General features: G+C 38.0%; 1 protein-coding gene across 8 annotated transcripts in view; it reads left to right on the top strand.

Moving 5' to 3' along the window:
* DPY19L3 (dpy-19 like C-mannosyltransferase 3) overlaps positions 1-26,040 on the top strand; it is a 34,741-nt gene that overhangs the window by 5,010 nt on the left and 3,691 nt on the right. For 4 of the 8 annotated variants that reach the window (XM_039696220.1, XM_039696240.1, XM_039696230.1 and 1 more), the window contains exons 4-17: positions 4,256-4,346; positions 5,203-5,324; positions 5,526-5,671; positions 7,303-7,426; positions 7,881-8,015; positions 9,797-9,928; positions 10,906-11,007; positions 11,460-11,533; positions 11,764-11,922; positions 13,393-13,515; positions 13,866-13,977; positions 14,505-14,561; positions 18,830-18,912; positions 25,634-25,820. In XM_039696220.1, coding sequence (XP_039552154.1) covers positions 4,256-4,346; positions 5,203-5,324; positions 5,526-5,671; positions 7,303-7,426; positions 7,881-8,015; positions 9,797-9,928; positions 10,906-11,007; positions 11,460-11,533; positions 11,764-11,922; positions 13,393-13,515; positions 13,866-13,977; positions 14,505-14,561; positions 18,830-18,912; positions 25,634-25,820 — 1,647 coding nt within the window. Of the gene's footprint in view, positions 1-4,255; positions 4,347-5,202; positions 5,325-5,525; positions 5,672-7,302; positions 7,427-7,880; positions 8,016-9,796; positions 9,929-10,905; positions 11,008-11,459; positions 11,534-11,763; positions 11,923-13,392; positions 13,516-13,865; positions 13,978-14,504; positions 14,562-18,829; positions 18,913-20,387; positions 24,853-25,633; positions 25,821-26,040 lie in introns of those variants that run through there. The other 4 variants (XR_005626221.1, XM_039696257.1, XM_039696264.1 and 1 more) reach the window with 4 other exon arrangements.

Here is a 26,040-nt window from a genome sequence, read left to right as displayed (position 1 = left end):
AATCAGTTCTATTTCCATGTATTTTAAACTACTAATTTCAGTCACCCTGAATTGGCTGTAAATGGGGCAGATTTGAAGATCTTTGTTGTTGAAATCTGATACAAAAATTATATAACAGTTATTATTCCCCTGAACTTAGTTCCTTTCATCCAATAAGCTACAATTAGTCAGATGATAAGAATTCATGCCCAGAAGGGTCTGTGTAGCAACTTAAGTTAATACAGAGATGTAATGGGAGACCTGTTTTGTCTTATTTTCTTTTATATGAAGGTACTCTTCTATTTGAAGGTCTGCAGTGTTTTTCAGACACTTCTGCACCAGGCAGATGTTTGTACCTGCACCTTTTAGGTGCAAAAGATGGAGTTTTGGTTCTGAAGACCCCACTGATACATGAACACCACGACTGCATATTTAAAAAGTCTGCAGTTGAACTCAACCCTAAAAATGGGAAGTAAAAAGAGTTTATTATGCAAAGTCATGATTCCTAACTCCTAAATAATTGGAGTCAGGACTTGCACACACGCTTGCAGTGATTGCCTTTCTGTAATTTCAATTGCAATTCATCGAAAGCCAGTTCAGATTTGGGTGTCTTCCAGCAATGGTTCACCCAAGTAGAAAAACTGTCTGGTTGTTGTTAAACTGTTCTGCTGTATTTTGAATATGGCTTTCAACAGTGCATTGCTTTCAGCTGCTGCTCTGTGTGTGAGGCTTGTTCTTGTTGCTGGTAAATGTGCCTGCTATTATCCATTAGCCATGGTCACAGGAGAAAGATGTACTATTGTTTTCTTACCAGGAAAACTGAAAAAGGACATCTTGAAGAGTGGTTTATGCTGTGAAGGAAGTACACAATTATTCCTTTTATTTTTTTTATTTCAAAATTTCCTGAAAGAATGACCCAAAAAAAACACTGAAACAGAAAAGATTCAGCATATCATGACACCTAGTCAGGAGCTCTGTGTGTGTCCCCTTCCAGCAGGGATCACAGGTTATAATCACTTTTCTTGATAAGCTAATTTTTAAGAAAAAATTTTGAATCCCTTCTCATATACATTAAACCAACAAACATTTGTTTGTGATGGTGGAAGTCAAAACAGATTTCTTATCCAAAAATCCTTTCTCGGTTTTCTGTAAATGTTCTGGCATAACACATCTGAAATGGCTTGTCTATTTTCAGTGATTTTCAGTAGCAGTTTAGTGACTGCCCCTCCAGTGTAGCATCTTTTGGGAACAGAATCTGCTATGCAAATCACAAAATGGGGGGCCACCTCTCCTGTCAGCCATTGCTTGTTCAGCTGCAAATTCTGAAGACACTTTGAACAGGAGTAAGCCAAGGCCAAGTAACAAATTAATACTGTAAGAAAAACAGATAAACTTCAGAGCATTCATTTCTTCTTTATCCCTTCTGAGTAAGCATTTAGATACTGATATTGATTTTTCCTTTAATAAAATTGCTGCTTGCAGGAAGTCAGGCATGAAAATATAAGATTGTAAGTCTTTCAGGATAGGAATGCCTGGATTTAGTCTGTGAAGTCCTCATATTTTCCCTTTCTACATTTTGAATGCAAACCCAGAGAATTTGTGGCTGCCCCTGGATCCCTGGGAATGTCCAAGGCCAGGTTGGACAGTGGGGCTTGGAGCAGCCTGGGATAGTGCAGGGAGTGGCTCTGGATGGGCTTTCAGGTCCCTTCCAGCCCCAAACACAATGAGTCTATGAAGAAAAGCAGGGAAAGAGGTGATGAGAACTGCACCAAGTGACTGCTCGGGCATGCAGGACTTGGGCAGTACTTGTGCACAGCAGTGCCTGTGGAGGTGCTAGGGGTGCTGTTACTGTGCATCACATCTGATCTGGAGCACACCACTCCAGGAGATGGGCTTGAGGTTACCAGCCACACTCTGTCCAAAGGTTAAATACATTTGTTGAAGGCTTGTTCTCAACTGGGAACGTTGACAGCAGCTGTGTGTTGAGAAAATTTTCAGATCTTCCCAGTCTTAAATTGAAAAGTAAAAAATAGTTTCAGTTACACAAATTTTGTTTTAGCTATCTCAAAAACAGAAAAGTAATTGGAGCTTTATTTATGCTCGTTATTTATAGAAAAACTCAACTCAGACTTTGGCTGCTTGCTCAGCTTTCTGAAGGACCTGCTTAAAGAGTTTGAGGAATCATATGGTCTAAAATTTTACACTGCCCTTGAGAGAAAGTCCTTTGTATTAGGTTGTGAATACTTAATATTATTATGATACAATTGCATAAATTGAAATAATAAGCAGCTCTCTGTGTCCCAGAGGAATGTGTTCTTTATTTTTCCCTTGGAACACTGATAACTTCTTTGCTACAGCCTCACGAAGTGCATATACAGACAGATAAGCATGTGCTCTCACAATGTTTACCCATAAGTCTGTATGTTTTTATTGACATGGAATGCTAGGAAAAGTATAAATTGCTGTAGAACTGGAAAAGTATTTTCAGTGAATAAAACAGATGTTATCTTAGCATGAAACAGATGTAAAACTCACTAGTGTTTGTCTCATAAAGTATAGCATTTGGTTGAATACAGCTGGTGCCAGGATTACAAATTAATCATGTTTGAATGCATTTTTGCTAATTAGATCCCCCTCTGTGACTCCTCTCTCCCCCTTAATAAATTCCAAATGTTAGCATTCCCTTTTTGTTTTCTTATGAGCCTTTAAGAGTCAGCCACTTTTATGGTATTAGAAAACTTTTCAGTAGTAATGAATTTGAAACTAGAGCTTGTTTAAAATCCAGCACTCTCATTTTGCTAGGTGTGTGGCTTTTGGTTTGATGATGATTTCTATGTCACAGGGCAGCTGTGAGAGTTTAATTGTGAACTTAGATTGAATCACTTGTGGTTTTATCTATTGACTTTTCTCAGACCGGAACTAATATTGGTTTGTCAGCAATTGACTTCAATAAAACACATCCTTTGAGATAAGAACCTGTACTGGGCAGCAGAGAAGAACATGATTTTTTTGTCAGGCTTTATGTTAGCTGTGAAATAGAATTGATTCTGCTCCAGCATAAGAGCTGGGACTCTATGAGAAAGTTGAAAGTCTTAGGGTTCTGTGCAAGGTTATATTAACAAGATTTGCATTCATAAAAGTCTCTGAAAAAGTAATATTTTGTTATTTCAGTAACATTCTTTTGTACAGAAAGATGAATTCATAAGGTTATTTTTCTAAATCACACAAATTTTGTAGTGACTTGCATATACCACATACAGGAATTTCACTGCATTTTCAAATCTCAGTATAAACTTTTTCTAACTGGGTAGAGACCTTTTCTAACTTACTGCTTAGGAGATACATTTGCTGGGATGTTATTATACAAATTACTGAAAAGATCACTAATAATAGAACAAATCTGTTTAAGACAGTTGTTAGTTCTCATCATATTGGTTGTGCATGCCATCTTTGTTTTAATGTGGTTGCCCAAAGCTGTGGATTTGTTAAATTTCATTAGGTCTTCACAACTAATGAGGTAACAAAAGGAAATGCATTCCAAAGCAAAAAGCTTTCAGATCTTACTAGACCCCATCTGCTGCAATATTAGCCAAGGAAAAAGCATAGTTTGAAATGTACCTGATTTGAAGTGTACCTAGTTTAAATAATTTGAACGTTTTTAATTAGAAATAAGTTCACCAGCCCTAAAGCCCAGTAAAGAGTCCCTTTTCCTTTCACCTGTAGTTTAAGAATGGGAGTGATGCCAGCTGGCTTCCTGCAAGAAGCAGTGTTGAACAAGTGGGCAGCAGCATCCCCTGCCAGCTGAAATATCCCTGACATCATGGTGCAGCCCCCTCGTAGCACACTGAATTAATGGAGCCGTGAGCTGGCAGAGCCATGGAACACAATGGGATAACTGCACCTGGAAGAAAAGGTTAAATGCACAAAGCGGGGAAATGCAGCTTTACAGTCCAGCTGTGGGCCACTGTGCCAATCTGAGCTTGTCATATTGCAAAAAAATAGCGAAATGCCCAAAATGTCTCCATGCAGCAGCTCAGAATCACAAAAAGCTTGTGCATTTCCCCAGTTAAAAGAGTCATTTACACCCCAGCCGTTTGCCTCTCTAAGTTGTCCATGTACGTTTCCCTTTGGTTGAACTAAGTTCTTAGAATATGAAACCAGAGGACTGAAACCTCTCTGGAGCTCTCTGGTGCTGCAGGAATTGGAGCTGAAGGCAGCTCTGGATGATGGTGAAGAGCAAATGGAAAGTGAATTTACTGTTAAACTTCACTTGCAGGAGGTTGAAAGAGAAATTTCATTCAGAACCGAGTGTGAACTTTATTATTCCTACTACAAACAGATGATTCAGGCTGCTTCCATTCAGCAAGGTATTGTAAACTGTAAAGTAAGTTTTGCAGCTGACTATTTGTAGGTTTGGTTGGGTTTTTTTTTCCAAATATAATTGACAACAAGGCATACCATAACTATGAAAGATAGTGTAACAGTTGTACTGGAGACAGATTTATTCTGTTCCTATGCCAGGGAGCCACTAAGTTATGGACATAATAAATTTCACAATGATGCATTGATTTCTGTGCCACACCTTCACATGCTAATGAGGGCAATCACTTTGAGGGACAACTGTCATATCTATTCAGGTTTCAGCTTGCTGGTTTATTCAGTTTATTACTTTCATTTTTATTATTCTCTTGTTTAATTTGAGGTATGAGCTATTGCTGGGAAGGGGCAATGTTTTTTGCTGTGTTCCTGGACAGTAAGTGACACAAGGAACAGCTTCCACTAAATCATGTACAGTGATGGGGCTTTCTCAGACAGTCTCATGTTTTCTAGATATTTAGCTGTTGCTCCTTAGTAATTTTGCTTATATTACACATTTTTCAATAATAACTTCACCTGTGATTAAAGTAGTGCCAAGAACAGTTCTCAGGATCCAGAATGTACCACAGATTCTATGCTGGGGATGGAAGTATAAAAATAAATGTTTTATACACTACTAAATATATAGTACTTGAATTAGCACTGTGAGTCACATTTGAAGCAGGGAAGCTGAAGACCTCAGAAGGTCATGTTGATTCAGAGGTAATGTGTTCTGAATCATTGACTCAGAGTTTGCAGTTTCTGATGAGAGATCCTAAAATACCTTTGAAAAAGTTATTCACTGTTCAAATGAAGATGGAGGGGGAAAATGACAATCTCCTATTTCAATTTCTCTTTATCATTAAGGTTTACATGGTTTAGTATATGACAATAAAACTGAATCTGTGAGGACAATTAACATACTTGAAAGAATGAATGTTTACCAGGAGGTGTTTCTCAGCATTCTGTATAGGATTCTTCCAATTCAGGTAGGCATTTATTTATGGCTTTAGATTGTAAGTGCATTATGAAGATTGCGCAGTGAATCATAGCTCCCCTTTGTAGATATTTTCTAATTAGAAACATTCCTGATACCTTTTTAATTTGTAAAAGCAAAACCTAATTCATGCTAAGTATAATCCCCCCTGTGAGTGTTTTAATATCAACATCAGTATTCTTGTGTTTTACAGCAATACCTAGAGCCTGTTTATTTTTATATCTACACTTTGTTTGGACTTCAGGCAGTTTATGTCATTGCTCTGTATGTAACAAGCTGGCTTCTTAGTGGAACATGGCTTTCAGGGTTGTTGGCAGCTTGCTGGTATATTACAAACAGGTAAGTGAAATGAAACATTTAATATTTCTAAAATTTTACCTAGTTTCAAAGGTAAGGCATTAAAGCTTTAACTGCGTGATTAATTGGACAAAACATGAAACTCTAAGGCCTCTCTCCAACTAGCCAGAAAGTGGAAAGAATGTTTAAATAACAAAAAATAATTAGAAAATAATCAGAAATGAGCTGACATATCAGACTGGGTTTTAAAGGTTCTGGAAGTTTGAGTAGAAAATTTTGTCTTAAAGTGGTCTCTGTAAGTGGACTACATCTTTCAGATGTGTCTGGAGCTCCAGGTGATGTACCCTGTCTTCTCCAGCCTAGGATCTCTCAGGTGTTAAGGACATCTGCCTAAAAGCCCTTCAGGTGTCTCCTCACTGCCTCCAGGGGTTCCTTCCACAGCCTCAGCTCAAGTTCAGCTCCTCTCTCCCCTTATTCCTGTAGCCACCTCCTGCTCTAAGCCTCAGAGAAGAAGCATGCTAATTGAGCTGTTCCAGTGCTTCATCACTCGAGGAGTTATCAGTTTGGAGATAAAAACCTAAGAACTGGCTTTATGCCAGAATTAAGCTGCTGGCATGAAGCTAAGACTGGTGACATTGGCTGTTACCTGTAAATTACTCAAGAAAATAAAAGTGCAGTCTTGGTTCTACCAGAAATGTTTGATATGTTAATAAGCAGCTCTAAAGGAATTTATCTGCAAGCAAATTCACTACAGAATAATTACAGGTGTATGGAGGCAAGATGTTTCTTTCTCCAAATATAAAAGTAATTAAAAGCCATATGCAATGTACAGTATTTCACACGTTTCTTTCATGAGGTCATCTCTTCCATTTACAGAGTATCTGCAGCAAATTTGTCCCTCTTTCTAATAATTGGTGAACAGTGAGAGCTTGTTTACTTTATACAATATAATAAGTGCATAGAATTGATTTGGATAAAGATTTTCTGTCCAGATTAATTACATCTGAGGCTACTGAGTAATTCCATTTAGACACGTTCTTCCTCCAGCTGAGCATGTCTCAGATATGTTTCTTACTTGCTGTTTTAGCAAATATTTTCTCTACACTGGGAGAAAAAGAATTATTCTTTGTTTTTAACTTTTAAACCAGGTTTTTCAAATGACCGTTCTTTGGGGAATTCTTCCATCACATACTTCTTATGTACAAAAGCTTCAAATCAAGACCAAAAGCTCATAAGCAATTAAACTGTCTTCATGGTCAAGTCATTGGGATCACAGTGAAAATTATATTCTGCTTATATTCTTACATGTGCATTTGCAAACCATAAAATGAAGTAACATGACCCATGGTGTGGAAATCCACAAGTTGGATTTTGCAAGTGCTTTTCTGAATTACCCAAGCTGGGCTTCAGAAGTAAGATGTAATCCATAGTATAGTTTTTTTACAGTTAGTGAAGCTGAAGTACATCATTTGAGATGCAGAAACAATGGATAACTTGCAGAACCTTCGTAGTGATTTACTTTCAGAGCCAGCTGTGTTGAAGGAACTGGAGTGTAGAGCCTCCATTTTTATAAATAAGGAGTTAAAGTAGCACAAAGATGCCTGTCATTGCAAGCTGTCTGTCACCAAGTGTTTGCTTGATTTTAAATTTATGAAACTCTCTGTTTTGTACAGAGTAGATACTACAAGGGTAGAATTCACCATTCCTTTAAGGGAGAACTGGGCACTGCCATTCTTTGCTGTTCAGATAGCAGCCATCACATACCTACTCAGAACTCATTTACAGCCTGCTCAAGAAGTGAGTATTTCTGACAAGTATGACCCAATAGACTCAGTAACAGAGCACTGTCCTGATCTGCAAGAATTAAAGCAAATGGGTGATCCAGTTTCTTTGACCAACAGTTCTTGAGTTACCACTCCTCATTTTGATAAGTAACTGCTATTTATGCCACAGTAAAACAGGTATTGCATTTTAATCTGGGGTCTGAAACTATCCAAGATCTCACAGTTTTCTTGAAGATGCTATTACAGTGATAAAACACAGGCATAAGTCAAGAATTTGTAACTCTAATATAATGTTTGTTATCCTCTAAGCTGTTATTGCAGTTAGAAAATTCAGTATTTTAAAAGTGGTATAAAATAAAACCAGATTAAGGTGGGCTTTGGCTTGGTTTGTTGGGGTTTCATTTTGCTTGATCTTTTGTGTTTTAATGAAGAAAACTATAAAAGAAAACTTTGTTCCCTCCTTGCAGAGGCTCACACTCATGGCAGTATTCATAGCAACGTTTCTCTTTAGCCTGACTTGGCAATTTAACCAGTTTATGATGCTGATACAAGCATTGGCATTGTTCATACTGGACTGCTTGGACATGCTTCCCACAGCAAAGGTAACTTTTCTTTGGAAAGAACCTACTTTTGTTTCTTTGCCTTCACAAAGCCAACAGTTTAGGAGGTGTTTTCCTAACCAGTGGCCTGGATGCCCAGAGTAATAGAGACTGTGCTGTGTGCCTTGTGCTTTGAAGTAATCACAGTGTGTAAACCCTGCAAATGTAAAAGTGAATGATGGAAACAACCAATTTCTGTTTTTTTTTTTCACTTGAACCTAGTTCATTTCTATTTATGAAGTAATCACAGTGTGTAAACCCTGCAAATGTAAAAGTGAATGATGGAAACAACACCATTTCTGGTTTTTGTTCACTTGAACCTAGTTCATTTCTATTTCATTTTTGTCTGCTTTTGTTTAGACACTATTTGACACTTCCAAACACCATCCTAACAGTTGATCTGATACCACAGCTTTAGCATGGCCTCTCAAAGTCGCCAGAAGAAAAAAGTACCGCAGGAAATCTTTGTGTAAGCTGAAGTCAAAGCAGTGTATGAATTTTGCCTCAAGCATTCTGCATCCTCGTTTGCCAGTCAGGGCCAAGCTCAGTACACAGGAGGAGGGTGCAGAACACCAGGTTGCTGGGGAGAAGCAGTTGTCTTGCCTGCATTGACATTCACCACGAAATAACAGCATTGCCCCTGCTGTGTTGCTGAGCTGGATAAGCCAGAAAATAAAACAAGTCTTACTAAGAAGGTCAGGGATCATTGACAGTCAGTCTTTCAAAATAGAAATGTACTGTAGAAGATGAAAGAACTGTCTTTGACATGAACATTGCTGTGAAATTCTACCAAGATCATTTTAGGCATGCTGAAAGCTTGCACTGGTTGAGAAAGGTTCTAACTTTAGGAAAGGTTACAGGAGAATGAAGAGTAATTAATGTAAATTCATTTTAAATTTGAAGCAGACTTGAACTTTACTGATTGTATTAATTTAACTGAAGATGAGTATGGTGCCTGCATATCAAGCTAAATGTGGCTTACTTAAGTTTTTGAACTCTTCATTATATCAGCAGTTGCAAGCTGAAGTCAACATTTAATGTGACTGGTCAGCTGCCTTAAAAGTCAGCAAATTACAGCTTCATCCTGAGTTATTCCAAAACAGACTCACCACACCGCCGTGTCTGTACTCATTTTCAAAAAAGCATACTTAGAACTCTTGGAGCTTGTGGGGCTCTTTGATACTGATTTATACCACTGCTGTTATACAAGACTGAACTTGGGACTTATGTGTGAGGTAAAATGTATATTTTGGTACCACTGTGTCAGAAAATCAGCTGGGGTTTAGTGCTTACAGTGGGCTGAACACAGATAATAGTTTAGCATAACCCAAAAGGGATTATACTGAACCATTACTGAAAAGTTTGAGAAGGTAGGTGATGTTTGTTTGCTGAACTGCACTGAGCCATAACTCTTTAGTCATAAAGACATCACAGAGGCTACAGAAACACTTCTTGGACTAAAGAAAATAAAAGCCTCTTCCAAATATTAAGTAATTAATATTTTCCTCACACTGCAGTTATAATCAGGTATAATCAGCAGTTAATCTGCTGATTATAGGATCAGGCTTCCTTAAGTATAAAATGGGCATAAAATATTACCCTGAGTAGTTCAGGAAATAAATATAAAAAGAATACAGTAATGGCTTTAAATGTAATTATTTACTGCAAGGTGATACATTATTTGCAAAAATAATTGATGTTGAAATAAATTGCAAAGCATATTCAGAGAAAAGCACCTATGACTGTAAAATTTTGTAGGCATAAAAATCTCCTTATTGTTACAGGTTACATGGCTCTATATCATTCAGATTTCTGGGCTACTGCTGGTCTGTGTCCTACAGTTCTTCAATTCTATGATTCTTGGGTCATTACTTATAAGTTTTAATGTTTCTGTCTTAATAGCAAGAACAATCCAGGTAGGTACCAAAATATTTTTGTAGTACTAAATAAAGAGTATTTATATATGTGTGTGTGTGTGAGTGAGTAATTTAGATGCATTATAATTTTCATTTAGCAATAGTAATTAGAGGAATTACTATAGCATGCAGCAACCCAAACATTGCCTGATCAAATAATGAATTCCATTACATTAACTGCAGCTTAACCAAGCACATCAGACATCATAATTCCATGATTGCTATTAACATTAATGACTGTGCAAGCTGCAGTTTGGATCCTGAAAAAAAAATTGCATAAATGGACTTTACACCTGTTTCAACAGGACTTGGCTTGAATTTGTGGATCTGCCTCCAACAAAATAATCTGAAACAACTAGGACAGCTAGGCTCCTGTCAAGTTCAGCTTCTGGAAATCCATTGTCTGTTCCCAAGATTAGGGTTTTTTTACTGTGGTTATGGTTCTTTTTTTTCTGATTCTGGCATTGGTGATAGCCTCTGACCACAATAAAGGAGTTTATAGGGCCATTCCTATTGTCTGCATCTATTTCCCAGTTGCCTGTGAGCACCTTATCTGGATCTGGATCTTGTAACTGGAAAATTGCTCAAAATTCTAACAAGTGACAGAGCCACAAGATCCCTTTGCCATGTTTGGTGGAAGGTGTAATGATTGGGTATTTAAAAAGGCACACAAGACTGGAAATTAGGGGCTAAGTTCTGTAAGTACACTAGGGCTGCTGCCAAAGAAAGGCTGTTTGGCTGCTTCCAAAACTCTGCCAGATCAAAGCTTTCATGACCTTGTCCCTTCAGTTTTGTGCAAGAAGTAAATCTTTATTCTGGGTATTTGCTTCTATCTGTTTTTGCTTAAATGACCCTAATGAAGAATTGGTGCTGCTCAGGGCTAGCAGATGAGCTGTTTCAAATAGCCTGTGATGCTTTTGTTCCAAATACATTAAAATAAAAAAATGACTGAAATATTAATATTTTCTTCTTTGTAGAAAAACCTAAAAAAGGGTGGCTTGCTTAATAGGCTTGGGAAACTTATCCTCCATGTTCTACTAGTTTTGTGCTTGACTCTCCTCATAAATAAATTCATTAAGGTAGGCAAATAATTTTTAATATCAAAAATTACGCATTGCATTATGTTAAAAGCTATTTGTTAACCATCTACAGGAATGTCATTAAACAAAAACTGCAGTGAGATTTTTCTGCATCTCAGAAACTGCATTTTAGAAATTAAATATAGTTTTGCTAATCTTTGATATATGGATTTGAAAACTTCATAAATTACCACCAAATAATTTGTGTTAACTTGAAGCTCACCTGTAATTTTGTCAGTTGTAGATCTGTACTGTTGAACATTTGCAAAGTGTATCACTGAATTTTCTTTTCAATTAATGCAGTTAAAACTGAATGGTTCTTTGATTGCAAAGCACCCATCTTAGTAAGCCTGTGTTGCTTTACAGTTTCACTTAAATGAAAAAAAATCTATTTACTGTGAAATATTTTTGATATTTAAAATGTAATTTCCTGTCTCTTCCTCCCTTTGTAGAAAATTCTTAATCTTGAGTCAGATGAGCATATATTCAAATTCCTGAAAGCAAAATTTGGATTTGGAGCAACAAGGTATGCTTCAGCTGCAGTTTTGCTTTTTTGTTTGACTTCTTTAATTGAAGCCTTCAGGTTGTTCCTATTTCAAATGTGTGCAATAAATCACAGTTTTACCTCATGTTTATGTCATACTTGCCCTAAGAATAATCTGCACAAATGCAGAAAGAAAGAAAGGAAACTTTGATCCTTTTTGACATCAAGTCATGAAATACATGATTGACAAAGATGTTTATTTTTTTTTTTAGAGATTTTGATGCTAACCTGTATCTTTGTGAAGAAGCCTTTGGTTTGCTACCTTTAAATACTTTCTCAAGACTCTCCAGTACATTACTTTTTTACATCTATGGATTTGTTCTCATCCTTCTGACAGTAGCAGCTGTAATTGTTGCCTTTCGGAACCTCAGGTAAATCCAGTTTTAAGAAAATTCACATTTTTATCAGTTTTCTTTTCTTCAGCTGGCTGAAGAACTGACAGGTGAACACAGCAGCAAATTCAGGATTGCTCTGCACAGCTACTGAGGAGTGGGGTTTATGAGAGAGAAATCAGGCAGAATAAGTAACTTCCTGTTGAATCTAAAAGTGGAACCAAAGGAACATCCTTCCCTGCAGTCAGTTAAGCTCTTTGCTGCTGAAGCTTTGCAGTATGTATAATGTTGGTTGGGTTTTTTTGGGATGTGGGAAATTAAGGGAAGGATGTTTTTATCTAAAACATTGTTTGTTTCTTTAGTTCATCCCATTTCCCCTGTGCAAAGCACTCCAAATCACAGATTTCCCAGGTGTTACCCTCAGACTGCCCAGAAATGAGCTGGAATAATCTGTGCTGAACTTTGTGATCTGTGTGAAGGGGCAGGAGCTGTAACTGTGCATCACTGCTGCCAGTTCCCAGAGCTCATCTGTGGGATTCTGAGGTATCTACAGAACACAGAAGAAAATCTAACAGAAATGTTACTTAAAAAAAAAAAAAAGGTTCATTATAGAGCTCTCTGTTTTACTTGTACAACCTGGGCAAAAGGTGGAAGGGATCGTATAAAACTTGATTAAGCAAAAACTCCAGGAGTGTCACCTGACAGTCAGAGTTTAGGGAAGACTGGATAAAAAGGAGAGCAAGAGAAAGTGACAGTATCCAAGACAATTACATTACATTACAATAGTAATTGTCAAATGTCAATCATCTGTAAATAATTTTGGTAGTATTCAACCAGTCTTTTTAAAAACTTATTGCATCAGTCAATTTTAAAAAGAAAGATTCTGCAGCCTTTATTTTCTACAATCTTAGATGTAATCCCAAACATGTCCCTAATTTTTAATGCATTTATCTCACTTGTCCCCTGCCCTGAAAAATCACAAAAAACCCCACAAATTGAAGCAGCTTCTTTTTTTTTCTTTTTTTTTTTCAAGTGCCCTCCACATATATTCACAAGGCTAGACATCTCAAGCAATAACCACTCCCTTCAGGGCTTATTTTCCCTAGCTCTGCTTCCATTCTGTGGCTTTGGTGACATCCAGACAGACCAGCATAACCCCACAAATCACAGTTAAATTCTTCACTCTCATCAAAAGCCCTCTGAACATGGGAGTAGCTGCTTCCAACAAGAACCAAGCTTGCCTTGCTGTAAAGAATTTTATCTCATTCCAGTCCAGCTCATTTAAACCCCTTGTATTTCCAGAAATCTGCACATGAAAAGAAATACCTGATGCTGCATCAAGTTGGTGGCATCAGGCTGAATTAGATCATAGAGACAACAGAGGGTTGTGGGGTCATAGCAGTGGTTGTTGTTTCTGGTCCCAGAAAGATTCTGTGCTTTTTAAAATGCAGATAATTATTTGAAATATGTTACAGAACTTCACATAACACTTTTTTTTTCTTCAATTAGTGGTTCAAATCAAGTCCGTTTTAAGGACAAAATGGAAGAATATACAGTGACACTGAAGCCTGATGCTGCCTACAGCTTAGCTCACACAGTTCTTTTTGGATGTCTGGCGTTAAGCACAATGAGGTATATTTTCTTGTTTCTAAGGGCTTGTTCAGATGATTGAGTATATATTTATAAAAGTGTAAAATATGTTGACCACAAACTGATAGCATCGTGAACATTCTTTCTTTCCCTGGTATGTTTCTACTTGTAGACTGAGGCATTTCCCAAAGTTCTGCCAGAAAGAATGGAACTTTGGGAACAGAGATGTTCTCAAGAGTGCATAGCAAAGTGCAGAGTCAGTCCTGTACTCAGTTATTTCAGAGGCATGAAAGTCCAAGGAAACTGTGTTCAGAATTTCTCTAGACACTAACTGCTGTCACAAGCAGCTTTGCAGAGCTCCAAATGATCATGAAAAGCTTGTGTTCTTCCAGGATGAAGTACCTCTGGACATCCCACATGTGTGTTTTTGCATCCTTTGGCCTGTGCAGTACAGAGGTTTGGAAACTCATCCTGAAGTGTCTCCATCTCTACACATCCCAGAGGGTGAGCACTGTGTCACAGCCTTTCATCCACTGGGCTTTGGGCTGCATCTGAACCAAGTCAAGGCTCAGGGCTGAATATTGCTTGTAGTTCTCTCAAACCAGCTATCTCTGCGGGATGTTTGTATAAATTTTGTAAGTAAAATGGATTTTCTGCTGATTTCTGTATTAAACAATTCCACTGGAATACACTAGATGGCAATATAGATGTGGCTATGAAAAATAACCTTATTTTTACTAAAAAAGTCTCCATATTAAAAAATCATCAGCAGTCTGAAAAGACCTTTGCAGTCAATTACAGTGAGTGACAGTGTTTTCCACCTTGTAGAATATAGATTTAAAGATATAAATCCATCTTTTGTGATGGGTCTGTAGTTAGGGTTTTACTTGAAAATAAAATCAGAATATGGGCTTAAAATTCAATCACTTTAATTCCACTACATGTTAAATATTTCAGATATCAATACATTAAAAATTAAGTCTATTAAATGTATCATCAAAATAACCAATTATTTTTTCAATTTCTCATAGACACAGGTGATTAAATATTCTATACCAATAATTACATTACTGTACATCTCATTTAAGGTAAGAAATTTTTTCTCAATGCTTTGGCATATTTTAGTTGCATGAAATTTTTCCTTTCTCCTAGAATGGTTGTCTTATTAGTAACTACATACAAGAATTGTAACTGAATTTTAAAAATAAGGATAGCTGTGCCTGTGGAATTGTCTGTGAAAGATCAGTTGGGCTTATTTGATCCAAAGTAATTATTCATAGATACAAATGTTTATCTGATTGTAGTGTAAGTAGCAGGTGCTATTTAAATGCATAATTTTATGGAAATGGGAGTTGTCTCTTTTGGTTTTAACTAAGTTGTGGATAAAATGGAGATTGTCACATTGTGTCATGATTTCTTGTAGGAGCAGAAATAATCATAATCTCTACTGCTGTGCCTCATCTCATGTGTTTTAAAGTTTGGAATTATTAAATGGTTTGTCTTCTGTCTGTTCCAGAAACAGAATATTACTATTGTCAAACACTTAAATGTAAATGCATGAAGCATACCTAAATCAATAACATGTACAAGATTATCAGTCTGTCATAGCAGTGAGATTTAGAACACTGATTTAATGGGCAAACCATTCTTTTAATCTGTAGTCATAAAGACAAAAAATTCACAGTCTGCTTTGGTGGAGAAGTTGTTTCTGCAGTAACTAGTCTGAGATCAAAATGCATCTCTTGTTCAGAAAAACACAAGATTAATTTCATTGTTACAGTTCAAAAGGCAGTAGTGAAGCAGTTAAGAAAGCTGCTAATAGAGTTCATTCCAGTATTGTGTTCCCCCCTCTAAAACTGAAACAAAAAGTAAAAAAATACTGTTTTCCACTTAAATTGTTTTATTGTTCTCTTTGAAGACTTTTTGTCCACTGATGTGACAGTTAGGAAGTCATTAGCTATTTTCATCATCTCTGAATATGACAGAAACAATGCCATTTCTTCTGACATGGGGCATACTAGGAGCATGACATTCTGATAGTCTAATGTGACAGATCACTAGGAATTATTTTCCTCCCACTCTTCGTGAGCAAATGTAAAGTTCCTAAATTCTGTCAGATTCAATTCTGAAGTCAGCAGAAACACTGATTTCATGGGCTGTAGAGCAGTCATTAGTTGTGCTCAGTCTGCCTGAAAAGCATAATTTTCGTGTTTCTTCTAAATAGAGGAAATAATTTTTATTGACATTGAAAATACTATTTTTCAAATTTCTCAGTGGGAAAGAGAAATGTGTCACCTCTCAGTTGTTTTTGTCCTGAGTCACTTCTTGCAGTTGAGCTACCAGAAGAGTGGATCTCTCTGTGGGTCTGTTCTGCAAAGCTGAAGGAGTTGATGAGAAGCCTGAGGGAATCACAAAATATTCTGAGCTGGAAGGGTCCCACAAGGCTCCTGTCCCAGGTGCCCTGGCAGTGATCAGACAGGAATTCTTACAGAGAGATCCAGAAAGGACCCATCACTTCTGTGAGAATGTGGTTTTATATTCTCTCTCTAAAACCTTACAAAGAGACAGTGGAAGGAGATTTTTGGAACAGAGATATACTTATCTTTCTCTTTTCCAGACAAGAATTTCTCTGTTCAGTCACTGCTCAGATGGCAGGGGCAGTTTCTCTGTACACCACAAAGTTAACTGGCCATCAGGGCTGGTTCTCTTGAATTTGCAGGAGGGCAGTTTGGTGTTTCATTATCTGTTACATTTGTCAGAACTATTCTTCAGTGCAGTTCCTCAAAATAGAACTTTTATGGGATTATTAACCTAATCCTGAATAAGCCAATGAAAGCCTCTTTTGAGGCATGTGGTTACTACAGCTCCAAATACATCACTTAAACAATAATTTTATGAGGTGCAGATGCAGCTACAATGGTGGCTTTCTTTCAGATTTCAGGATGTTTGAGACCTGTAAGACATCTGTATTTCTGTTTACATGTGATTTTCATTATTACAGTGCAAACATCTTTCACATAAAGTGAAAATGCTGAAGTATTTCCAGACATCTGTATTTCTGTTTACATGTGATTTTCATTATTACAGTGCAAACATCTATTGCCTACTTTAGCTGTGCTGCAGATTACACATGCAGAAAGCAGTACCAAGTAGTATTTATGTTTCACTTCTTAAACTTCTCAGGTAGATTTCACCTTTATCTTTTATTTTCATTTTATTTTAACTTCACAATAATGCTCCTCAGTTTGTGTTTGCATGTCAGTAATCTTTGAATAAATTATTGGTACTTAAGGTGAGATCCTGAGCTTGAGCATTCTCATTCCAAGGATTGCCAAATAATCTTGATTTCTCTCTAAGAGTAAACTCTGTATTCCTATTACTTCTGCAGCTGCATTTTTATCTTCATCATGGCCAAGTCCTTTTGCTCCAAACATGGACATTATTACAGCACATATTGCACCATATACCCACAATCTGAGCAGTCTTTGGCTGTATGAACAGCTTCAGTTCAGGGCTAACTTAAGCCACTTGACAAGCAGTTTCTTTTCCTGAAGACTTTGACCCCAGAGACAAGCACTGTTACAAGCTGGAAACCTCTTTCACATTTTCCTCTCTCTTCTGAGCAGTTTGTTACATCCCTTATGCGCTCCATCTGTTCTTTTTATCCTCTCCTGGTGTCACCAGACTTTTTCTCAATCTGACATATACTTGATTTATAAAAACAAAGTTCTTTCAGTGTTATTGGTCCATATTTTCATATGCTTTACTTTTTATTTGTCATTTTCTTGTATTTGGAACTCCTGAAGTACCTTAGTTTTCTCTTGGTTCTACTAATCAGGTGTAGTGCTACCTGGAAATTTTTCAGTTCACTAATAACAAGCCCCATGACCAAAATTTTCCTCCGGTAGAAATTGCCTGTACTCACTGAAAACTTGCAGTACTGGGACCTAAAAAACCTTTACAGAGTGAGTGCCATGGAATAGCCCCAGCAGTGAGCAGGGAGCTGTAGCACTGGTGGAACAGCCACTGATTCCTCAGGAGGTTACAGGGCAGGGTGCACTGACTGAAAAGCAAAGCAGAACCCATTCCTTCTGTCTCCACCCTGAAGGACTCCAAGCTCTCAGAATGTGTAGCTATTCCAGGCATTTTAGTAATGAAGAGAGGAAATTTTGCTTCATGATGAGACTCCACAATCTCCTTTCACAACAGCTGAATTTACTCATCTCTGGGAGAGCTTCTGAAGAGCAGAAATACATCTGCTGTACTGTTGTACTTCCCAAAGCTTCCCCACGGTTGGGATGCTGCCATGGCTCCACCTGGGAGGTGCCAGGAGTACTTGAACAAGTGTTTTAAGTAAGCAGGTACACTAGTGAGAATCTTAACTGGCCCAGTTATACCTCCTGCCCCAAGCCCCATGTAATTACAGTTTTAATGAAGGAATGCCTGTGTTTGCTAAGGGGCTCAGCAGCACCACATTCAAATTCCCTCTGAACTCTTGGATGAGCATTAAAATGGGATGATTAATGGCCTTTTAGATTATCAGGTGGGTTTCCTTAGACTTTCTCCTGTAGCATTTCCATTTTCAAACCAGCAGTCCTTATCTAAAGAAAGCAGGTTTGGAATAGGTTTCACCATAACATTCTCTGTAGTAAAGACTGATGCACAGCAATCTGTCATTAGCATTGTCATTATCTTCCTTAATTGCTCCCTTCTGCCCTGGAATATTCCCTGGCTTAAACAATAAACCTTTAAATAAATCATTGTTCCCTTAGCTTTTTGGACAGGAGGGTTAAGCTTTTCAGAATCAGTTTCCATCCTTCTTTCTCTCCTCTGGATTTGATTTATGTATTCTTTGTATATAGTAAATTTTTAAAAGCTTTCCCCTGATGGCCTATTAGTTGTTGTCATTTAGTCACAGTTTTATTTTTGCCTTCAGTGGTTCTCTTTTAATTCAAATTTCTGAAATACCATTACTAGCATCTTAAGTGCATCTAATAGTCTTTACTTCTGATACAAATTGCCTACCTTTTTAAATTTAGTTTTATATTTCCTTTCCAAACTTAATGTTAATTCCTGGGACCTCTCCTTGTCTTGTCATCATTCACAATGGGCAGGTCTGGTCCTGTTGGTTATCTGGCAGGAGCTGCAGATCTCCAACTCTGAAACTGTGTGTTCATCCTGCAGTGACAGCCACCTCTCCTTCCCAGGAAGAGTAGACAGATACTCTTGAGTCTTGCAATATACCCATGAGCTGGACAAGATTATTAGCCAGCTAAGAGGAAGTAATACATTTCAGCATCCAAAACTTGTTTGGTTCATTCTGTCTTCAGGTTGTTCTATTTTGTTTCCATTTTAGTTCTGGCCAGGAATAATGGATGAACTATCAGAGCTGAGAGAATTCTATGACCCAGACACTGTGGAGCTGATGAACTGGATTAAGTAAGAGGATTTTTTCTCTATTTCAGTTAAATGCTATTTGTGTAGATCTAATGTTCTTAGTTACAGTGTTCTCCTTATTTGTCCCAGCTCAGCAGTGAACTCTGGTGACCCGTGAGGATAGTTAGGGTGAGTGGGTTATCAGGAGGTTGCTGTGAGCAGCTTTGGACAGCAGCTCTGTATCACTGTTCAGTGTCACTGCTGTGTTCCATGTGCATCAGGGAACCAGCTGATCCCTTTGCCCCCATAAGGACACAGTTTTCCCAGCTAAAAGAGGTAAATTTGGAGGTACCAGGCTTCTCTCATCATATTAGAGCTACTCTACATTAATAGACCTCTGCAGTGAAATAATTTTATTCCTCAGCCCCTGCCCCCCCAGCCTAATGTCCTTCTCAACTCTGTAAATGTTAAAAAGCTTGGATGTAGTGCTGGAAAATTCTTACTCTGCAGTCTGTTTGTTGGACTTGAAAACAATCTAGGTTCTTTCTGCTTGTTAGAATTAATCCCAATATGTGTTCCAAACTGCAAGCAAAATATTTTGAATTGAACTTGAACTTGCCACAGCTAAGCATAGGTGCAGTCTTTCAGGGGTGTGAGTTAATCATTCAAACCCCACCTCATCACTGCTGATTTCTCACAGAGCATAGCAAGGTATTTTTTAGGTGGAAACAGTTTGGAATACTTCATGCAGAAGATGCTGAGCAAAAAGGCCAGGTGGGATGTTCTCTGGAGGGCTGTGAACTGAAGGGATATGTTCTCTATTAACATAGAGCAGCCACTAAAAACTTACAGGTTAAGTTTCTGAACAGGGACATTCCTGGGACTTGTATTTATTTGCAACTCCGGCAATGATTTGAAAAAAATAAAATTGGTTTCATGTTATAGAGGAAAACATTCTGAAAGTAAATCTGAATATACAACATTAAATATTGAACTGTTTGAAGTATTTCCTTGGAGTATTTCCTTCATATGCAATGAACTTCAGTGAAACCAGTCACCCAGCCTGTTCTCCCCATAGCAACATATTTACACTCCATAATGTTGTATTTCTTTAATCCATAAACTAGAAGGAGTAATTTAGAAGTGAAATATATTACAAGCCTTCACTGACTTATTCTGAAAGCAGGCCATGATTTTTTCCATCATTTAGAATCTTTGCAGCCTTATTGACATGTTTTTGTGACTAATGTTTACCAGCCAGTTCCATTTAGCACTACTGTTTTATTAAAAGATGGTAAATGTCTGATAGTTCAGGTCTCCTGTGTGCAATATATAGAGTTATATATAGATTTATACATAAAATATGCATGTGAAGTTATTCCCAGCCATGAACTGGATTTGACTGGCTCCAATGAGAATAATTTTTCATGTGTTCTTAGTGCTGAGAATGCTAAACTGGTGCTTGTCATCTCTTCATTCCAAGTCATGACAGACAATTACAGAGGGGCATTTTTTTACTTAGAATTTATTGTATTTAGAAATATTATTCCTGTGAAGAAGAGTTAATTATCTATGCTTTAAATACCAGTCAACAAAATTTATGGTAAGTTTCTCAAAATGGGACAGATTTTGTTAAGTTTGATGTGTAAGAGAACACTTTTACTTTACTAATACTTAATAGTTGTGCTGTAGTTAATGACCTGTCAAGGCTGGTGTCAGGAACTAATCATTCATTATTAAAACTCAGTATGAAAAGCTCTAATTTGTCATGTATAGCAGTGAATTAAGAATAACTCATCTGTCTTGCAATCTCTCCACAACAAGAAAACCCTTCTGTCCGCTTAGCTCTAAATGCATATTAACTTGTCCAGATATACAATCTGAATAATGGCCAACTATTAGTCTGTCCCCTGTGAAGTGTCTGCAGATGCATTTCTTACTCTTCCCCTCACTAAAATTGCCATAGCATTTTCAGGAAGATTAACTGGTTTGTATCTGTACAATTCAGAGCACATTTTTTTACATAATGATCTTGCATATCCCAGTCTTCTGCTGTTTTTCCTACCCACCATCTCATTTTCTTAGCTTTTTTCCAAAAAAAAAGTCAAGAATCCAATGCTCCACAGTTCTGTTCCCAGCTGGGAGGTACATTAAAATTCTTAGTTTTGGTCTTTCTCCCTAAGACAACAGGAACAACATGCTCATTTGTGAGATGGGGAGGAATATCAGTAGAATGAGCAAATCAGTAGCGTGAACTTCCCTACTCTGTTTACTCCTGGTAAGTGCTAAAGAAGCAATGTCTTCTGCCTTTAAAGGGGAAATCTGTCTACAGTTGTGGAATATATCAGAAGCAGTTGCCAAAACTCACAGAAAAAGTTCTTTAAAATCTTGGGCAACAGCCAAAACAATGGAAAAGTTAACTGAGGCTGAGATTCAGCAGAGCATTGTTGGATGTCAGCTGTACCTGAACCAGGTGTAGGGACAAGCAGGCAAATATGTGTGTTAATGCAAACCCCACAAATTTCCAAAAAGCTCCTAAGGTTATGCAAATGAAACACCCATGTTTCATGGTGGTTCTTTCTTTTAGTAATTTATACTAATTTATATTAATGGCTATATTTTAATTTCAAGCCAGCTTTAAAGTTTAACTCTGTTACTTACATTCCTTATTTTCAAGGCTATCACACTGAAATCAACATGTGTTCCAGACTTTAAAGGCAATATATTACATTTTTTTTAAATTATTGTTCTTAAATTCTTGGGCTTTTGTTGGACAGACATGTGAGTAAATTTCAGGCATGAACTTGGGAGTGCCTGAGAAGTAGATTTATACCAGCTGTGTAGGTGCAGTCCTTTATGTGAGCATAATCTGCATGCATAAAATTGAAGCTGGGACTCACAAAAACACATCTTGTTGTTCTTTCTTTGTGACTGTTGTTTTCCATTTTTGCAATTTTTAGTCTTTCCAAGCCAGAGGGAAAAAAAAAGAACCATGACAGTGTGATTGAATGTGCTTTACTGCCTATCTTCTGCAGCTAAATCTGTGATGTTTTAATATTGCATTCTGCAAATAAAAAGATTTTCTTTTAAAGAAAAAGAAAAATCTATCATGGCGTATTCCTCAGAATCTCCTTTTCTCAAATCCTTTCACTTTGTTGATTCATACCATACTCGGGCACTAGTAAAGGAATAATCTGTGACTTGTTAGATTTTATGGCTTTGAAAGTCAACTACAGGGTTCAAGTCTGGAGGACTTCTACTAGAAATAGCCATTTTATTTCTGATGATGTAACCTGTAATTGCAATGTTGGCCATTTCTTCCTTAGTGCTTCTTAAAACCAGCTCACAATAATTCTTTAGTATATTAAGAGAAAGAATTACTACCACTTTCAGAGTCTGTGTAAGTACTTCCTGTAAAACCCTTTTATTTTTAATGAGTTATTCTTTCGTATTTATATAATTCTCTAAATTCTTAAGTGTAAGGTAAAGAAAAGGTTCTTACACTGTAATATAGTGCTTAGTTTACCCATTAGCTCAGCTGTAATTAACTTGTTGAAAGCGTAGAGCTTCAAAAATAAATGAGATTATTTGTTCAAAATGCCATCAGGTCTGCTTGGAATGGCATTTAAATTATATAATGTAAATCAGTTTGACCTGTAAGTCCTTGTCATTATTTAGTGACATTTCCTAGAGAATAAATTGTTTGCAGGTTGGGCAGTGTGGTATGGAGCCTGGCAGAGAGCTATAAAAACAAATTATCCTTTCATTTTATACATCATTTGCTCAGACAGTTGTAAAAATGGCTTGGTTTTAGTGTAATGGAGAAGTGTCATTCAGGGGGTTGCAGCACAGGAGGTGCCCTGGCTGCAGAGCATCCCTGGGATGCAGGAGCCATCCTGGCCCTGGGAATGCTCCTCGGGGCTCCTGTGTCCCCAGAACTCAGCAGTGGCACCCACAAGAGCTCATGGGGAGGGAATTGGAGAGGGCAGACAGTGCTCTGTGTCTCCTCCCACTGTCACCTGCAGTGTCACCTCCCAGCTCTCTGCCCAGGGCACTGAAATCCAGCACTTGTGCTCCTGGCACTGCCAGTGCAGCACAGGGAAACAGGGCTTCCAGTAGCTCCTGCTGGTCTGGCAACATCCGAGCTGGCTAGTGAAACATGGACAGTGATGTGTCTAAGGAGTATCATTTCCTAGGACTTCAAACCTGTAAATCTCAGGGAAACATCTGCTTTTACCTGGAGCACCAGATTTTAAAGTCCACCCCAGACCAAAGCACTTAAAGCAGTTGTTTGAAAAGCAAGAAGGGGTCACTAGATTATTTTCAAGCAATAGGGAGAGTAGAAGTGTGGCAAAACTCTTTCTGTGTGGTAAAGAATGCAACTCAGCTGTATTTCACCCCTTCTGGGCAGGAGTGAATGCTTTTGGAAAGGGGAGGAATGGAGCCCTGAATCTTCTGCAGGGTCCATTTCCTGAGGGGAGATTCACTGAGGGCTGCAGCTCCAATCTCTGCTCCCTGTGACCAGAACAGGGTCAGGCTGGAGATCAGGGAAAGGTTCTGCTTCCCCCGAGGTGCTGGCACTGCCCAGGGATGAGCACCGCCCCGAGGCTGCCAGAGCTGCAGGAGCGTCTGGACAGCGCTGCCAGGGATGCACAGGGGGATTGCTGGGGGTCTGCAGGGACAGGGGCTGGACTGGATGAGCCCTGTGGGTCCTTCCAACTCAGTGTGTTCTGTGATCCTGCATTTTTGACAAGCATTTTTACCAGTAGGTTATTAATAAAGGGCACTATCACATTTAGCTTTCTTTTTAAAGAAAAGAGCCTGCAGGCTGGTTTGGCTTTTTTGTTTGTTTGCTTTTTTCCCTGTGGTTTTGCCTTTGGTACTTGTTGGGAGGGGCTATGTGAGTGGGTTTAAGAAAGTTTGAGTCTGCTACAGAGCCCATTATAATGCAAATCTGCAATCAGAAGAGCAGGGTTGCCTTGGTAAGGCCAGTCAGGTTTTAAAATTTGAACTAATCTTGAACAACCACAGAAACCTACTTGTCACATTAGAAGTTGACTGGCCCTGCCATAAACACAGAAACATGTTGAAGATGCTTTAAGACTCATCATTTTTATTTGGGTGTCTAAGCTCTCCCCAGTCCCCTTGAGAGTCCAGCCCATGTCCTTTGCAGCTTAGTCCTACAGACTTGTGCTTCCCCACAGCTCCAGGGATGAGTCCTGACAGCCTGTCAGGGCTATCCCATTTGCATAGTACTAAATTCTATCAGGAATTAATTTCTTTTAATGGAACATGTACTTCAGGACACTTGTGGCTTTGCATATTTTAAGTAATAAATAATTTCTTAAGAGATTAAATATTTTCAGACTTTAAAATTAAACAGGTTTTATAAAGTGCTGAAGAACTAGTCTATCAGGAAAGTTAAACTGGCCTATTAAAAATACTATCTCTGGCCTTCCTAGATGAGATTAATGTACCAGTACAAGATTTTTTAGGAAGGGTTTGTAATTATTAATTCATTTGCTAAGCATAATCTCTTGAAAGGCGATAATAAAATTTAATACTTGTCTCAACATTTTCAAGCTGATCATGGAGCTTAAAGATGATGACTGAGTGTGTAGCTGCAGTTTCCAAAGGCTCCCTAAAGTGCACCCCAAACTGTCCCAGTTACTGGAGTGCTTTAGTGTGTGCATGGGGGTGTTAGGCACCTATTCCCATTCTAATTTCATTTTAGTTGATTTAATGTGTGCTGCTTTCTGTTGGTTTAGTCTTCACAGACCCTTCCATGGCTATGTGCCTACTAAGCACTAGAAGTCACTTCAGCATACTCTGGCCAGTTCCAATTAGCCTGATTACAGGAGTGTCCATTGCCAGGCATTTTTACTTTTGTTTTTGCTCTGCCCTTCTCTTGTGTCTTTGCAAATATTTTAGATTGTGAACTTGCTGGGAAGAAGGTGAGCACAAATTTTTTTTTTCATTATTGGTACTTGAATGATCTTGAGATATAAGGACTGCTGTTTGGAATTTCAAAGGTTATAGTTCCAATTAGCCTGATTACAGGAGTGTCCATTGCCAGGCATTTTTACTTTTGTTTTTGCTCTGCCCTTCTGTTGTCTCTTTGCAAATATTTTCGATTGTAAACTTGCTGGGAAGAAGGTGAGCAAAAATTTTTTTTTCATTGTTGGTACTTAAGTGATCTTGAGATACTAGGACTGCTATTTGGAATTTCAAAGGTTGCAGTAACAAAAAGTGACAGCATTATTCTGGCATCTTCTACATCCCCCTGCCCCAGCTTTTTGCAGCTGAGATGTCTTTTTTCATAGTTTCTCTCCCACAGTTGTCAGAATAGGAAGAGTAATGTCTCATGGAACAAAGTTTTTGTTCCAAGTGAATGGTGAATGCCAGGACAGGAACTGAAAGTTTTACCATTCAGATTAAATAATTCATTTTATATAAAGTACCTCATATATATCAGACTCAAACCTAAGTCACAATAAGTTCCTTGAAATATTAAAATAATTGGAATATAGAAACCTATAAATATTCATAGGCTTTATGAATCTGAGAAATACGTGAAATATAGAAATAGTCTGAAATTGTCAGGATCATGTTTTCCTTAGATTTCCTCATAGTGCTTAGTAAATCTTTATTTGCAGTTGAGTATTAGCATAATTTATCCACTTGGCATTTGAAGAAAACACAGGTGCTTGAACAGTTTGCTCCCTGAATAGAGAAGCAGAAAAATACTTTTGCAGTCTTTTTTTTCCTTCTGATCTGTCACAAGCATTGAAAAAATGCCCCTGCAGAGACTTCCTCAGACTTATCACCGTTTGTTCAGGTCAAACACTCCAAACACAGCAGTGTTTGCTGGGAGCATGCAGCTGTTGGCAGGAGTCAAACTGTGCACTGGACGCACCTTAACCAACCATCCCCACTATGAGGATAAGAATCTGAGAGAGAGAACAAAGCAGGTAAGAGACTTCAGATTTTTCATAGTAATCCTTGCCCATGTCACTGACTCCACTCCAGCAAACAGTAATGTCCTCATGGCACACTGCAAAAGGCAGCACGTGCTTTACTCATGGATAACTTAGTGTCAGGCACAGGCCCAGGATTTAACTGCTTTGGGATCTCCTGACTCACTTCTGGCAGCTGGTGAGTGTCTGAGCAGCTCTGTGCCTGGGTACCCAG

Source organism: Passer montanus, unplaced genomic scaffold (genome assembly GCF_014805655.1).
Source record: "Passer montanus isolate IOZ18808 unplaced genomic scaffold, ASM1480565v1 scaffold113, whole genome shotgun sequence".
Lineage (NCBI taxonomy): Eukaryota > Metazoa > Chordata > Aves > Passeriformes > Passeridae > Passer > Passer montanus.
Note: the sequence above shows the minus strand (reverse complement) of the source record. Positions and strands in the feature narration are given on the sequence as shown.